This window comes from Cervus canadensis, chromosome 2, assembly GCF_019320065.1.
Source record: "Cervus canadensis isolate Bull #8, Minnesota chromosome 2, ASM1932006v1, whole genome shotgun sequence".
NCBI classification, from domain to species: domain Eukaryota; kingdom Metazoa; phylum Chordata; class Mammalia; order Artiodactyla; family Cervidae; genus Cervus; species Cervus canadensis.
In genome coordinates this window covers 88,632,914-88,649,413 of record NC_057387.1, presented here as the reverse complement: position 1 = coordinate 88,649,413, position 16,500 = coordinate 88,632,914, and the positions used below count along the sequence as shown (strand labels likewise).

At 40.5% G+C, this 16,500-nt stretch overlaps 1 protein-coding gene across 2 annotated transcripts in view; it reads left to right on the top strand.

The window, feature by feature from the left end:
- ZYG11A (zyg-11 family member A, cell cycle regulator) overlaps nt 1–15,098 on the top strand; it is a 58,967-nt gene extending 43,869 nt beyond the window's left edge. For both annotated transcript variants that reach the window (XM_043461295.1, XM_043461296.1), the window contains 8 exons: nt 1,082–1,181; nt 1,277–1,330; nt 5,930–6,091; nt 6,167–6,211; nt 8,377–8,571; nt 10,348–10,409; nt 11,259–11,356; nt 14,427–15,098. In XM_043461295.1, coding sequence (XP_043317230.1) covers nt 1,082–1,181; nt 1,277–1,330; nt 5,930–6,091; nt 6,167–6,211; nt 8,377–8,571; nt 10,348–10,409; nt 11,259–11,356; nt 14,427–14,590 — 880 coding nt within the window. In that variant the 3' untranslated portion in view covers nt 14,591–15,098. The remainder of the gene's footprint in view (nt 1–1,081; nt 1,182–1,276; nt 1,331–5,929; nt 6,092–6,166; nt 6,212–8,376; nt 8,572–10,347; nt 10,410–11,258; nt 11,357–14,426) is intronic.
- Nucleotides 15,099–16,500: the final 1,402 nt, after the last annotated feature.

Genomic DNA, 16,500 nt, shown 5'->3' with positions numbered 1-16,500 from the left:
TGCTAGAGGGTTAAATATCAAATCAGGTTCTAGCTCTTCCATTATCCTTGTGCATAAGTTCCTCATTTGTAAATAGTGACTTTTAGAATGTTTGTAAGGTACTTATCACAGTACCTAGCATATGAGTGCAGGCTATCCTAAATATTAGTCATTCTTTTTGTTATTATTTTATTGATAATGATTTAAAAAAAAAATTATCAGTGTAGATTCCAGAAGAATTTCCTTGGAGGCCATTGTAATCTTGTTTCAAAATGTTAGTAATAGTTGCTGCCAACCAGAAAAATAAGCACAGTCTGATATGGACAAAGTCCATGATTTATAGGTGTAAGTTTGTAGGCTTTGCTCTTCTCAAATCTATTGAAAGTGTATACTTACAATGAGAGTTGACTCTTAAAAATACAGTGGGGAAGGTTAGCTTCTTCATTCTCACTCAGTTTTCCTTCCTGTATAGCATCAGTTGGAGCTGAGCGAAAACCATGAATAAAGTGATTTATTGTTTGCTGTGGCGTTTTAGCACTGTCTGCAAGCTGGTTTACAAATTACTATTTCTTGGGGAATGTATTGCCCTTTTTATTACAGTAGAAACTGAGTGCTAAAAAAGTCTTTAACTTATGTCCATTTTTGAATCTTGTGTGTTCTATTTTTTTTTTTTTTTTAATAATTTTATTTTTGTCTGTGCTGGGTCTTCATTGCTGCACAGGCTTTTCTCTAGTTTCAGAGAGTGGGGATTGCTTTCTACTTGTGCATGGGCAGCCCTGTGGTGGCTGCTCTTGTAGAGCATGGCTCTAGAGCATGTGCTTAGTTGCTCTGCAGCATGTCAGGTCTCCTGGATCAGGGATCAAACCCATGTCTTCTACATTGGCAGGTGGATTCTTTACCACTGAGCCACCAGGGAAGCCTTGCTCTTTTTTGCACACTCTTTTCTTCTCTTCTTTTTGCCAAATACTCTTGGTTTTCATAGCTGAGTCTTTACAAGTCCACAACTATTTTTAAACAGGATTTGCTGGGGAGGCTGAATGATATCTTAACTTCTCATGTATAGTTTACAAAGTTTATTGTGAGGAAAAATACTGTTTTTTAGGTTCGATGCTGCCAAGTTTGTTATGAGATGGCTCTGTAAGCATGAAAACCCCAAGATGCAAGCCATGGCGGTGAGCATAATCTCTATTCTCGCCCTGCAGGTATGTGGTTGCTAAATGCAAGACTTCTCTTCCCTAGTCTTAGTGGAGCATTGGTGGAGTTTGAAACGTTTCACTCTCTGCTTTTTTGTTTCTAGCTCTCACCTGAGCAAACTGCACAACTTAAAGAGGAGGTTTTCATGGCAGTTAAGGTAGGTTGTCACTTTTGGAACTTTTTTCTAAATAAAAGTAGGTTTAAAAAATTAAAAGCAGTTTAAAAGTCTTATAAAATGAACAATCTGTAGGACCTGCTACCTAGAAGAAGCTATTCTCTACTTTTATTTTATTTTTTTTATTCTCTACTTTTAAATAGCTGTTTTTTCTGGCATTTATCTCCATATTTCTAAATAAAATGCTCATAACTGCAGCTGTGCTGTCTTCGTTGCAGTGTGAGCATTCTCTAGTTATGGCATGTGGGGGCTTCTCTTGCTGTGGAGCTGAGCCTCAGGAGTTGCGGCATTCAGGGTCTAGAGCACTTGGGCTCTCTATTTGCAGTGTGCAGGCTTAGTTGCTCCGTGGCATGGGAGATCTTAGTGTACTCACGCCTCTCCTCCACCACCAGAGATTGAATCCATGTCCCTTACATTGGAAGGTGGATTCTTGAGCACTGTACCACCAAGGAAGTACTGCAGTTCCTTGATTTATCAATTTTAGATGTTACCTCCTGATTCTGCTGCTATCAGTTCAGTTCAGTCCCGTCCCTCAGTCGTGTCCAACTCTTTGTGACCCCATGAATTGCAGCACGCCAGGCTTCCTGTCCGTCACCAACACCCGGAGCTTGCTCAGGCTCATGTCCATTAAGTCAGTGATGCCATCTAACCATCTCATCCTCTGTCACCCCCTTCTCTTCCTGCCTTCCATCTTTCCCAGCATCAGTGTCTTTTCTAGTGAGTCAGTTCTTCGCATCAGGTGGCCAGAGTATTGGAGCTTCAGCTTTAGCATTCGTCCTTCCAATGCATATTCAGGACTGATTTCCTTTAGGATTGACTGGTTTGATCTCCTTGCAGTCCAAGGGACTCTCAAGAGTCTTCTCCATCACCACAGTTCAAAAGCATCAGTTCTTCATGGTTAGTTGTTGCAAACTTCTTGGTGTCAGATCCTTTGTTCTTGAGGTCAGGTCATGGTGAGGTAGCGATGTTTCTGTAAATCTCCACCAACAAATGTTATTCTGTTTTACAAGAAAGGGCAAGGTCCCTAGGCAAAAATTTCACTCCAAGATCCAAGTCCTAGCTATGAGGCGGGGGTCCCTGCAGGGGTCAGTTACCCTGACATAAAGCATTCATCCAGCACCCAGTCTGGGTTCTCTTGCCAGTGTCCAGGCCTGGCTGAAAAGGTGCATCTCAGTTGGCATCTCCCTCAGGGCCAGGTCTCCAGACCCTGCCCAGTTATCATCTCTTAGGGAGCCAGGTGCCCTGGAGCCAGCCCTTCCTCAGGCTCCTCAGGCTGTCCAAGTGGCAGGGGCCAGGTCCCACAAACTGCATCCTATACAGACTGCCACTGCTATTAGGTCACAGAGGCAGGGATGGGGGAGAGAGTCATTACCACCTCAGGGCCTGGCTCTGCCAGTGTGTGGCCTTGGCAAGGGTTCTGTGTCCCTGTAGGACACATGCCTCAGCGTGTTCTCTGGGCCCCCCAGTGATCCATGGCTGGGTGAGCTGGAGGCTCCAGGGAGGAGGCAGAGATCCATCTCTTACCTCACTCTGCACAGGGCGACCACCAGTCTGCCTACCGTTGGTTGAATGGCCGCTCATCGGCAGTTGCTTGCTTCTGGGAGGGGCCTGTTGCCCTGCTGACGAGTAACTGAGCAGGGAGGGGCCCACTTCACCACCAACCCATGGCTGAGCAACCATTAATAGTCTTTTGGTAACCATTGTCTGGTAAGGGGGAAAGTGGGGGCTAATGGCTGCAGCACTGGCTGCATGCCAAGGGCTGTGCACAGCCATGCTGTATTATACTTTTGGTTCTTGTAGCTTTATTTTTGTGAATTCTCTAGATATATTCTCTCTGGCTGTATAAAATATTTGAGGTGGAATTATAATAGAGCACTGCCAAGCACAGATCTTAGCACGTGGCCATCACTGTGTACTATTACTGTGCACCCTGTTACCAGCCATTGATTGGTGCTGCACTGGGCCCTCCCACAAGCAGCCAACTGTCAATGTGTGACCATTAATGGTCCTGCTCAGCCGTTGGTTGGCACCAGGTCCCTCCCACAGGCAACCAACTGTCAATGAGTGACCATTAGTGGTCCTGCTCAACCATTGGTTGGCACCAGGCCCCTCCCACAAGCAACCAACTGTCAATGAGTGACTGTTAACGGGCCCATTCAGCAAACAGTCAGTGGAGTGGTGGTCATCAGGGGGAGAGTGAGGTAAGAGGTGGATTGGGGTCTTCTCCCTGGGGACCTCCAGCTCACCCGAGCTTGGGCCCTTGGGTGAGCTGGGAGGCTCAGGGAACAGGCTGGGAGCTGTGTCCTGCAGGGCTCTAGAACCTTCGCCAAGGCCACCCACTTACCTTTGCCCAGGCCTTGAGGCAGTGGTGAACCTCTCCCCTGTCTCTACCTCTTGACCTAATGGCAGTGGCAGTCAGCATAAGATGCAGTTGGTGGGACCTGGCCCCCACCATACAGGTGGCCTGAGGAGCCTGAAGGCCAGTTGGGCGCCTGCTTCCTTAGCGATGATGGCCAGACAGGATCTGGGGACATGACCCTGAGGGAGTTGCCAACTGAGGTCTGCCTCTTCAGCCAGGATCGGGACCTCAAAGGGTGAAATTTTTGCCTAGGGACCTAGCTCTTTCTTGTCAGGACAGAGAATAATATTTGTTGGTGGAGATTTACAGAAACACCTTACCTCACCATGACCTGACCTCAAGAACAAAGGGTCTGATACTAGGTCCTTTGTGGAAATGGCTGTCTCTTTCCTTTTACATGATAGTCTAGCATGTTTGAAAGAAAGCATGAATACTAGCTTAACTTTGATCTAGAAATATTCTAATATGAAATGGTATGTTGGAATCTGTTAAAGTAAGCTGTTAGGACATACAATTATAATAGTGTTATCCTCTAGCCATGCTAACCTGCTTAGTGGCATAGAACAGACGTTTTTTCCTCTAGAATATCTCCCTGCGCCACTCCTCCCATTCCCTGTGTCCTCATTCCTTGCTTAGCTGCCTTATCCTCTTTTTCTTCTGGTCTTGGTTTAGATATTACCTTTGTATGTGTTAGTGAGCGCAAGCACAAGCTTATTCTGTTTGCCACACAACAGGCCAGTCAGGAGCTGAGTTGATAGAACAGGAAATAATGATTTTAATCAGATAACTAGCCAACCAAGAAGATGGCAGACTAGTGTCTCAGAAACCATCTTGCCTCAGGGACTCCCCTGGTGGTCCAGTGGTTAAGAATCTGCCTTGCAATGCAGAGGAAGTGGGTTCAATCCCTGCTTGGGGAACTAAGATCCCACATGCCATGGAGCAATTAAGCCAGCGTATGCCTACCACTGAGGCCTGGCACCACTTAGAAGGTCCTTGTGCCTCAATGAAAGAGCCCTCATAGTGCAACAAAGGTCCTGCATGCAGCAACTAAGACTTGATATTGCAAAATAAATATTAAGAAAATTGTTTTTAAAAGAACCAAACCCATCTTACCCAATCTTAACTGAGGTAAGATTTGGACTCCTTTTATGTACAGGAGGGGAGAGGGGCTCACTTGGCACTGGCCAGTGGCTGAGCAGGATCACTAATGGTCACGGGTTGGCAGTTGCTCTTTAGGAGAGGGGCCCATGTTGTGCCAACTGATGGCTGAGCAGGGCTGCTGTAGCTTGCACCTGCCTTGCTGCCACTACACTCTGAGCAGAACAATGCGACATCAGAAAGCGGCCAGGTCTGAAGAACTGCCAGGTCAGTCCAGCATGTTGTAACTCTGGGTGGGGTGAAACACAAGGCGCACAAGCAGTGGAGACCACAGTGGCCGCGTGGAGGCAGCTGACACGCCCATCCCTGGGATTGCTGTCTGAGGCAGGGGCGCTGTGGGTTCAGCCCATACTGACTTCACTGGTCAGCTCATGACTGAAGAGGTGGCCCAGGTGCGAGTGTCCCTGGAGCGGAGGTCTAGCCTGCCCACCTGTGCAGTGGGTAGGCGGCAGGCATGGACCAGTGGGGTCTGTGTCGCTGCGTGCAGAGAGGTGCGGTGCGGTGCAGCAGCCCCTCCCTAGATGGCTGGTGCCAGGGATAAGGGAGGGAAGGGCCCATCACACTTTGGGAAGGCTGCTGTTAACATTTGGAGGTTTCTCACACCTTTTCTAAAGAAAATTCTTTTATGTGTTTCCTTCAGAGCATTTACCAAATTTTAAAATTCTTTTATTTAGTTGAGAAAAACCAATTATTTTTTCTTTTTAAATCTGTCTCTCTTACCTGAGTATGTGCCTGCCTTCCAAAAGGTGTTGACTAGATACTCTTAATACATGAATAATGGAATAGCTAATATGTTTTTGATTATGAGGCTTATTAACAAGCACGACAAACTAGATTAAGTGATTGTTAAACTTTAATTTTTTTTTCTTTTGAACCTCACAAAAACCCTAAGAAATAGGTGTAACTCATTTTACAGAGAGAAGGTAGGAACCAAAGCTATTAAGTGGTCAGACTGGGTTTAGAACCTCGGTTTGATTCTAAAGCTTTTCTTAACCATTGCTTTCCTTATATTGGAAATATATGAGTCAGTCACCAGAGTATCTAATTCTCTTTTTCTTTTTTAGGAACTTCTAGCAATAGTAAAACAAAAGACTGCTGAGAGTCTAGATGATGTCACCCTCTTGTTTACTTTGAAAGCACTTTGGAATCTTACAGAACAATCTCCAGCTGCTTGTAGGCACTTTATTGAAAATCAAGGATTGGCAATCTTCATCCAAGTCTTAGAGGTGGGAAGACAGGATTGAGTTTATCTGTAAAGTTGTTTTCTTCATGATAAAATAACCTGTATATTCTTTTCACAGACTTTTTCAGAGACAGCAATACAAAGCAAAGTACTTGGTCTTTTGGTAAGGTGAATTGTTTTGAGTTAATTGTAATTAATTAAACAATAAGAAAACTAACACTTAGGTGTTACTATGTGCTAGGCACTTTTGTAAGCAGTTTACATTAACTTGTTTGATCTTCACACCATCTCTATAAAGTAAATACCATTATATATGAGTCAGCTATTGCTATAAACAAACTATAGCTTAAAACAGCATCCATTTTATTTACTTGTGAATCTGTGGGTCAGCAGTTTGAACTCAGCTCAGCTGTGCAGTTCTGCTGGTCTTATGTGGTTACTCATGTCACTGCAGTCATCGGTGGCTGAGCTAGACCTAGGCGCTCTAAGATGATCTGACTCATCTCTGACAGTTGGTGCAGGTTGTTAGCTGGGCCTTGTGTGTCTATGAGCTTCCTCACTTGGCGGTTTCAGGGCAGTGGTAGAAGCAAGTCCACTGCACAAGTGCTTCTTCAACTTCTGCTAATGTCAGATTTTCTAATGTCTCACTGGTCAAAAGCAGCTTATACAATCTGGGGTGTTTTCCAACAACCACTTCTCCGGTTCTCTGACACCAGCTGGATTCCTACAGTTCGATTCAGTTAAATTCTGTCACTGACTGTCGGGCATTAGCATCAGATCCTAAAAAGCTCAGTTCCACAAGTCTCCCTTCACTTTAGTTGCCGACTGTAAAGTCCAGAGCTACCCCTACTTCTGACTGACTTTAAGTTGAGGGATTCCACAACCCCTTCCTCAGGTTGGTAATTTGTTAGAATGGCTCACAGAACTTGGGAAGGCACTTTGTTTGATATTTTTAAAAAATATATATTTATTTGACCGTGCTTGGTCTTATTTATGGCCTGTGGGATCTTCATTGTGGCATGCAGGATCTTTAGTTGTGGCATTGTGGAATCTAGTTGCAGTATGCAAACTCTTAGTTGCAGCATGTAGGATCTAATTTTCTGACCAGGGATTACAACTGGGCCCCATGCATTGCAGGTGCAGAGTCTTAGCCACTGGACCACCAGGGAAGTCCCAAAGGAAAGATTTTTTTTGGGCTCTGCCCCACATGGCACGGGGGAATCTTTATTTCCCAGCCAGGGATTGAATCACTGCCCTTTGCAGTGAAAGTGCAGAGTCCTAACCCCTGTGTATTGGTGCTAAGTCACTTCAGTCATGTCTGACTCTTTTTGACCCCATGGACTAGCCCGCCAGACTCCTGTCCATGGAATTCTCCAGGGAAGAAAACTGGAGTGGGTTGCTGTGCCCTCCTCCAGGGCATCTTACCAACCTAGGGATCGAACCCACGTCTCTTACTTCTACAATGACATGCAGGTTCTTTACCACTGGTGCCACCTGGAAGCCCCCCTAACCACTGTACTACCAGGTAACATCCCCTGCTATTTTTAATTTATTATAGATACAACTCAGAAAAAGTCAAATGAAAGATATGTTGTCTCCAGCAAGAAACTCTTATTCCTGGAGCCACAAGGAAATGAATCCTACCAACAGTCTGAGTGAGCTTGGAAGTAGTCTCCCCACCCCCACCTCACCCGTTGGAGCCTCCAGATGGGAGCATGCAGCCCAGCCAGCACTTTGACTGCAGGCTTGTGAAACCCAGCTGAGCAAGGCCCATAGAAACTGTGAGGGAAAAATGTGTGTTGTTTTAAGCCACTGAGTTTGTGTTAAATTTGTTACACAGCATGGAAAACTAATATAGTACCTAAAATAATGAAACTCCTACCCGCCTTTCATTGTTACCATTAAAACTGATGTAACATATAGTGGGCCCCTAGGAATGTTAAGTTTTTGAGTCAGACCTGGATTTGTAATCTACTCCAACCAGTTGTTAGTGATGTGAAGCTGACAAGTTAGTGTTTCTGAGTGTCAGACTTCTTTGTAGGACTATCAAAGATTAAATGAGATGAGGCAGATAAAAAAGACATGATAAGGCAGATAAAAAAGACATTTCAGTCTATCTAAATGCAGTGCCTGGCACTTAGTAAGTGCTTCCTCAATGATTTGTTCTTACTAATCATCTTTATCATCAAGGGGATGGGTTTGTAGTAGATGTGAGGCTAAATCAGAGGGGAGGAGGGGGGACTGAGTATTCTTATATGTATCTGAGCTCAGCAGTAAGAGAGGGAGAGAAACCAGTTCCTAATATTCTCTACTCCATCTGCTCCATAGAACAACATAGCTGAAGTCAGAGAACTCTTTTCCAAGCTGATAACTGAAGATGTGGTAAAGCATATCAGCAGCTTGCTCCATAGCAAGGAATTGGAAGTCAGCTATTTAGCTGCAGGCATCATTGCCCACCTGACATCTGACAAACAGCCCTGGATATCCTGTGACCTCCAGAGGAGAGTGCTTCTCCAGGATCTGGTATAAGGACTGTTCCTCTTTACAAAATCCAGAGTCATCTCTTCTTGCAGAAAACTTATTTTTCTAGATCATAAGAGTTTTTGAAATAAATTGTAGAAAATGGGAAAGATAGAGAAAAATATAAACAAAACATTATAAATCATCCACACATTACCACCCAAAGCTAACCTCTATTAACATTTTTTACATTCCTTTTGATACTTTCCTTTATAAAATTAAGCATGCAGACAGTTTATATAGCTTATTCCACTTCTGTTTCCCACTTTCAGCTCTTTTTAAAGCTGTTTCTTTTGGTGTTTACCTTCTTATCTCTAATGTATATTGTTATGCCTTGACTTTGTAGTTTTAGACATTGTCAGTTTATTTCTCACTTGGGAAAATGAAAATTCCCAGTGCACACCCTTTCTTGTACTTCAAGTACATGTCTCCTATCAGTACATTCAAACATTCTGTCCACGTCAGCTTCCTTCCCAAGCCTCTTTTTGTTCCATCTGTTAGATGTATCTGTTAGATATATTTTGTGTATCTGTTAGGCCACTATCATCGCAGGAAGTTCCTTTACTGTCGTCCTGAAGATTCTCTTTGCTCTCTCATGTTGGATTCCCTGTTTCCTGGGTGCATACCTTCTTGTTCTTTGGTATTACTCCCTCATTCTGTTGGGTCATATCCTCCAGTAGCTTCTTAAGAGATATATGAAAAGAAAGTTTGAAACCTTTTATATTTGAAAGACCTTTATTTTACATTCACCTTTAGTTGATCAAATGGCTGGATATAAAACTCAAGTACTGAAATATTTTCCTTTCACATTTCTAGGTCATTGCTCCATTGTTTGTTATTTCTTGGTATCACTGTTGAGAAGTCCTGTGTCATTTTTCTTTGGAAGCTTTAAGATCTTTGTCTTTATTGTTTAGAAATCTCAGTGATGTGCCTTGATATGAGTTTATTTTCATCTGTTCCTTTGGCTACTTACTGTCTAGAATCTTGTTTTCCTTCAGTTCTAGGAGATTTCTTTATATCCTTTTCATCCCTCCATCCCTTCTTCCTCTTTCACTTTTACTTCCTTTCTTACTTCTTTACTCTTTTTCTCCCTGCCTCCCTCCCTTCCTTAATTCCTGTTCTCCTGATTGAAAATCATAAGCTTGGCTTCCAACAGTCTCAACACCCATAGAAGGATAGAGTTGAGGGCAGGGGCACCTCAGCATTTAGTATTTAGATTTTTCACTTTAGCCCCCTGTTTTTAGCGTGGTACTTCCAACCTCAATTGTTCATGGGGTTGCCCAGTCCAAAAATTTTTGTAAGGGGTGGTAGAGGAGATCTGGGAGTCTTGATTCTTTGGTGCTTTGAACCAGTCCTCGTATTTTAAACCCTACGTGTAATCTCACTTCCTGAAGTACTTTGTATGCCCAATTTTTAAGTCTGTTAGGGGTTCTATTCAAAATAGTTTTTTTTAACCTTCCCCAGTGCTAGAGCTATTAAATCACTTACCATTTTTCTTCTGCTTTGTTTCATGCGTGTTTATCTTCTTTTAAACCATCTGTACTGTTCCATTCATGCTCAGTCTTCCATCTTTAAACAGAAGTCCCTTTCTGGTGTATTGTTTTCCACATGACTTTCTTCATATTCTGCATATATAATGGCTGTCTAATTAATAGTTGGTTGGCTAGATATACCTAAATTTGAGTAATCCTTGATTTTGAAAATTTATATTGTTTCATATGTATATAATTATAAATGACATGAAACAATACTAGAATCTTGATTTCTCTTTTTGTATAGTATACAACCATCCAGAATTGGCCAAGTTCAAGTTGTAAGATGACAGCTTTGATCACTTACAGGTAATTTCATGATGGCGTAGTGCTTCTCTTAAAGCTTGTCCTCAGTCTGCTATGTAGAGGCCATGGTACAGGGATAAAATATTAGAATCAAATAGCCTTGTATTCAAATCTGATTTCTTTGTGATACTGGTAAAATCACTTTAAGAAAATCTCTGAGACTTAGTTTTTGTCATCTGTAAAATGAAGCTGGCAGTGTGCAATACTGAGGGTGGAATCAGTTATTGAATGTATAGTGTCTAACTCAGAATATAATTTCTTAAATGCTAGTTCCAGTTATATGCTCAGCAATACATCTGTCTTTTTTTTTTTTAATCTCATATCATTTTACTTGTCCTCAAGAAAAGTGAAGACAAAATTATGACTATAAATTTGGGTAGGAAAATAAAGGGAATATTTAGTATGAGAAATCATAACAAATTACAAATTATAAAATGCTAAAACACACCACAATCATCACAAAATCTAGACTAATATCCTAATATATTCATTAATGAAATTTCTGACAGACATCTATAATCATTTTTCCTACATTTCTGGCAGCAAACTCTTTGTTTGCTCTTTTTTTTTTTTTTAATTTAATGATTTTATTTATTTATTTTTTCCATTTATTTTTATTAGTTGGAGGCTAATTACTTTACAATATTGTAGTGGTTTTTGCCATACATTGACATGAATCAGCCATGGATTTACATGTGTTCCCCATCCTGAATCCCCCTTCCACCTCCCTCCCTAAATACATCTGTCTTAATGAAGAATTGACTCTGGGGCTGGTGGCGGGGATGTTGAAAATTATTATATCCCTGATGTTAGCCTGAGTTCTGAAGAAACATCTTCTTTGTACTTATTTAGATCCTTCAAGGCATTTTTCCCGCTCCTTGGCAACTTCTCTCAACCAGAGGTTCAGCTCTGGGCACTATGGGCCATGTATCATGTCTGCAGTAAAAACCGTATGTATTTAAAAATAACCATTTTTTAGCTATTTTTTTGTATAAGGATTAAGTTCAAGATGGCATTTTGAAAAATTGTTCTCTTATGTCCTGATTTTAACACTTTTTATGAAGAAACTAAAGAGCTTTTGTATTAGTATAAAAAATGCTACAGAATTATAATTTATTTGGGGATGGATGGTAAGCAATATAGAAAGTGAAAGTGTGTTCCCGCTTCTATTCCCCACAGGCAAGCACTGTTTATTAGCTGACTGTAACTGTCCTTCCAGGTAGTTTTCTGTATATATGCTATAGTTATTATATGCTGTACATGCATATGTTTTTAGGCAAAATGCTCATTCTGTACGTGTTATCCTATAGCTTTCTCTTTTTCACTGAATAGTTTATCATAATACTATCTTTCCTATAAGTAATACATAGATTTGCCTCTTTGTAGTGGTTTGTGGGAGACTGGGGGGCCAGATGTCAGGAGTTGTTTCTCAGGCAAATTAAATGTTCTTCCACATTTGTTGCTTTAAATTCCTCTTGGGAATTCTTGGCTTTTTTCTTTGCTAAGGAATACTACTAAAATTTTTGCTTGTATTATAAAAGAATTATAGACTTTAATTCTGTATAAAAGAATTAAAGAATTTGTATTATAAAAAGAATTATAGACTATAATTTTATGCTGAAAAATCTAAAGGTATAACTTTTAGAATTAATGAAATGTTTAACTATCAAAAGCATAAACTATCTTAAAATAGCTTTAACAAGTATTGGGGCCTATGTGCAAAAAAATCTAGGAAATAATTTATAGACTGAAATAATTATGGACGTATTATACTCCTCAGTTCTTTTCTATTCACATATATAATACAGTTCAAGTGAATGAGTTCAGTAAGTGATGAGGAATCTGAAGGTTATTCTAAAGCTAAAGTGGCAGAATAATTAGGAAAGAACTGATAGAGAAAAATGGTTTTTAGGAGCTTGCCTTAACACTTCTCTTTATTTTTGGCGCATGTGAGATCTTAATTCCCCCAGGAGGTATTGAGCCTGGGTCCCTACAGTGCAATCTTGGAGTCCTAACCAGTGGACCACCAGGGGAAAACACACACACACACACACACACTGTATATATTTAGGAAAGATGCATCTATCTGGTGATTAAGAGAACAGACCCCAGAACCAGACTATTTGAACTTTACTCCCTTTCTCCATTTACTAACTGTGGGAGCTTGAGCAAGTTACTTAACCTTTCTGTGCCCCAGTTTCCTCATCTGTAAAATGGGGATCCAAGTACCTGTTTTATAGGACTGTTATGAGAATTAAATGAGTTAACATTTGCAAAGCATTTAAACATTGCTTGGCTTATAGTATTAGCATTTGCACATAGCATAGTATTAGTACAAGCATAGTACATAGTATTTGTTAAATACATCACTTTATGAGTATAATCTGCAGAGCTGAGTCAAAATGTTATGAATGTATATAATTTTGGTGGGTATTGTTAAATTGTATTCCAGAGAGTTGATTACCAGTTTGCATTCCCATCAGCAATATATGAGAGCTTGCAGTTTCCTTTTATTCTTGCAAAAACTTTTAGTTGAATTTTTGATCTTTGCCAATCTGAGGTGAAAGTGATTCTAACTTGACATTTATTTTAAGTAAGGTTAACTGTCTTTTCTTACATTTGGATTCTGTTGTTTTCCGTTGCTTGCTTTTTCTTTACTTTTTTTTGATCTTTTTCTTTTAAATTTGAAGGAACTCTTACAAATAGTTTTTTCCAGTGTATTGTCTTGATTTTATTCATTGTTTTTGCTAGTCATTATTTTGTTCTATGGCCTCTGGATTTCAGGTCATGGTTATACCTTACAAAATCAATGAACATTTTCAGAAATTTTCTTCAAAAGTATTACCCTCCAGCTATTCTATTCCTTTCTTATAACATTTATCAGAAATATCTTCTACCTTCTCTCAATCAGTCCTACATATCTTGTAACCATTACAAAGAAAAAGTATCCATGTCTTTGTTTCTTTTTACTGCATTCTTGGTTGTCTTGTTGTGTGTTTTTTTTCTTTTAAGATTTTTATTGATGTGGACCATTTTAAACTCTTTATTGAATTTGTTACAATACTGCTTCCGTGTTTTTTGTTTTTGTTTTTTTAATGTTTTGTTTTTTTGGCCATGAGGCATATGGGATCTTAGCTCCCCAACCAGGGATCAAACCCACGTCCCCTGCATTGGAAGGCAAAGTCTTAACCACTAGTCTTACCAGGGAAGTCCTTTGAATGTGTTTTGGATCATAGTTTCTGTGTTTAATTGATTTTGCACTGATTAAGAGAATCCTTTTCAGACTGAATTGTGGACATGTCCCTTTAGTACAGTTTTGTATTTGCTTCTGTCAAGTGTTCTGGAGGTTTTCCTGGGATTGGTCTAATCCTTATATTCATTTTTCAGCTCAAGGATTCCAAGAACATTTAGGCTAGTATAAATTCAAACCCTGTACCAACTTGGGACTCAGGAAAGACTTCTCCCCAGAGCCCAGGCCAAGAGAGAGATGTTTCATTGTCTTATCCCTTGTCTTGTCTGGCCTTTTGAGGGGCCAAATTTATGCATTATTTTTGCTTCTGACTTCCTAAGTTAAAATTGAAATTCCTAGATTACTGAAACTGACAGTCCTTTTCTACTCCAGAAAAGTTACAGGTGAGGTTACATGAGCTTTAAGTGTTTTTTGTTTTGCTCTTTTTGTCTGACTCCTTGACAGTTCCTTTACTTTGTGCCCTCAACCATGAATTAAAATTTTTTTCAATTATATTTTATCCAGCCTCTGGTGTTTTTAGGTTGTCTAGCTCAGCATACTGCCTGAACATGAAACTTTTATTATTTTTGTAATAAAAGAAGTTCTTATCCTTTTAGCTAGAGATATTTGAAGCATAGAGTTGTCTGGAAATAAACTTAATAAAATAATCATCCGTTATCAAATTGCACAAGCCAAGCATTATTGGCATCTTTAAAATGATGAATGTGGTAATTGGGAATATTTAAAACACCAACTTGAACATCAGGTTTCTTTGCTTGATTTTCTTTCAGCCAGCAAATACTGCAAAATGTTAGTTGAAGAAGAAGGATTGCAGCTTTTGTGTGACATCCGGGAACACAGTGAGGCAGACCCCCAAGCACAGCAGATTGCAGCCTCCATTGTAGATGACTTCAAAATGCATTTTATGAATTACCAGAGACCCTCTCTTTGTTGAAGGCCCTTCTTAACCTCAGGGCCTCAGAGGTGCTGCATCTTCGGTATCAGGCCTTCTGCTGTATCAGCAATCAAGTGTTGGATTGAAACAAGTTGTCGTTGGAGTTTGTGAGCTGACCGCCTTGCCTTCTTGGCCTTTTGGGGGATGATTTTCTGTAAGTTATAAGAAGTTTGGATTTGTGTGGTAGCCATAATCTCAAATCAAGCTGGAATCATTCTTGGAATACCTTTTCAGTAGTTTTGAAAAATCAAGCCCTGGACTCTGTGGGAAGACCTGTAAGCTTTTGTTAGAACAGCTATGCCAGTTAATTTTCTCTAGCCCTGACCAATTTCTTAACTGAGTATTTGTCAGAGGAAAGAAAAAAACAAATACCTATGGGGGACCTCGGTATTTATGTTAAATTTCATGGTTGAAGGAATCTCCTAAGTTGTTATTCCTGGGTATATGAGGCCTTTGGAAAAGAAATGCATGAGAGTTCTAGGAAACATGTGTGTTTAAATGTATTGTTTGGAAGGCAGAACCTCTATTGGAGGGGATGGAAAAACTTTTTTTAATACATACCAAATTACCTTCCACTCGTTGGAATAGAGTAAAGAGAAATACATTTTTATGATTTTTGGATAGTCTACCTTTGACCTTTTTTCCTCCAGCTTTACACATTAGACTGAATGAGCGTAATAACATTGTGGGTAATTGGGTGTGCTGGTGGGGCATGGTCACAGGACTGACAAGTGTTTAGATGAAAGATTATATGGTGAGTATAAATCTCAATCCCTCAGATTTTTAAGGTCACAGAGTAGGACTGTGACCAAATTTGAGAGGAAAAGGAAGGACTGTGCCAAAGATTTAAAGAGGTGCTCTTTAAAAAAAAAAAAAAGAGGTGCTCTTACCTAACTTGGATGAGAAAAATAACGAGTTTTTCTAAGAACCAACCTCAACCCCAGTATAAGCTATGAGAGGCTTTTGTTTGTGTCCTCTGCAAACCTGCTTTATGGAATAAAGTCCTTCCTTACCTTATTATTGGCAACCAATGAAACATGTTAAGCCATTCATCTAAATTTTTCAAAGAAACAAATTTTTTTTTTAATTGGTAGCTTATTTTAGGACTAGATTTTTATACTGTAAGCTGGCCAGGTTCTTAACTGGAATGTGCCATATCATCTTTTGAAATCAAATGAGGTTTATTCTTATTCTAAATTGTTTTTTCAAACTATTGCTCACTGGTGTCCCACTGGATAAGGGGAATTTGTGACCTGCTTCCTTCAATAGCCCTGAAACTCCACAGATTTTCTCATTCACTCTTCTGCATGATTCTAAAAGTATGTCTTAGTTTCCTGACCTGGGTTCCATATGTCAGAACATGTTGTTACCAGATACTAGTTTGGGCTGATGTGAGGAAGATGAGTGGGAAATAGTGCCTGTTGAGGTCCATTTCAGCACTGGGCACCTCTGTACATTTTCTCTGATTTTCAACAGTCCTCTGGGATAGTTTTATTCTCCCCATTTAACAGATAAGAAGAAGGAAGTACAGCAAGATGGTTACTTTGCTGAGTAGACAAATACTGCTCCTGTGGTTGGTGCTGATTCCTAAGACTTGGGTTCTTGTCTTCCCTTCCCTTCCAGGAAATGAGTACAGCTTTGAGGCACATTTGTTTTTAACAGCAAGTCAACAATGTTACTTGTCTGTGTCCATGCCTCTGCTCATGGTTCAGTAACTCCTGAGCCGCCCAGGCACAGGCTTAGGAAGCTCAGATCAGTTAAAGATGACCACATGTCTCTTGCCCTGCCTTGGCATTGGAGGAGGGCTGCTGAGGCTCCTGTGCACATGTGTATATCAGCCCCGCTTTATTTCAAAGTGCCACCATCTTGCTTACTTTTTTGCTCATGCTGTTCCTCTCAGTTTTCCTCTT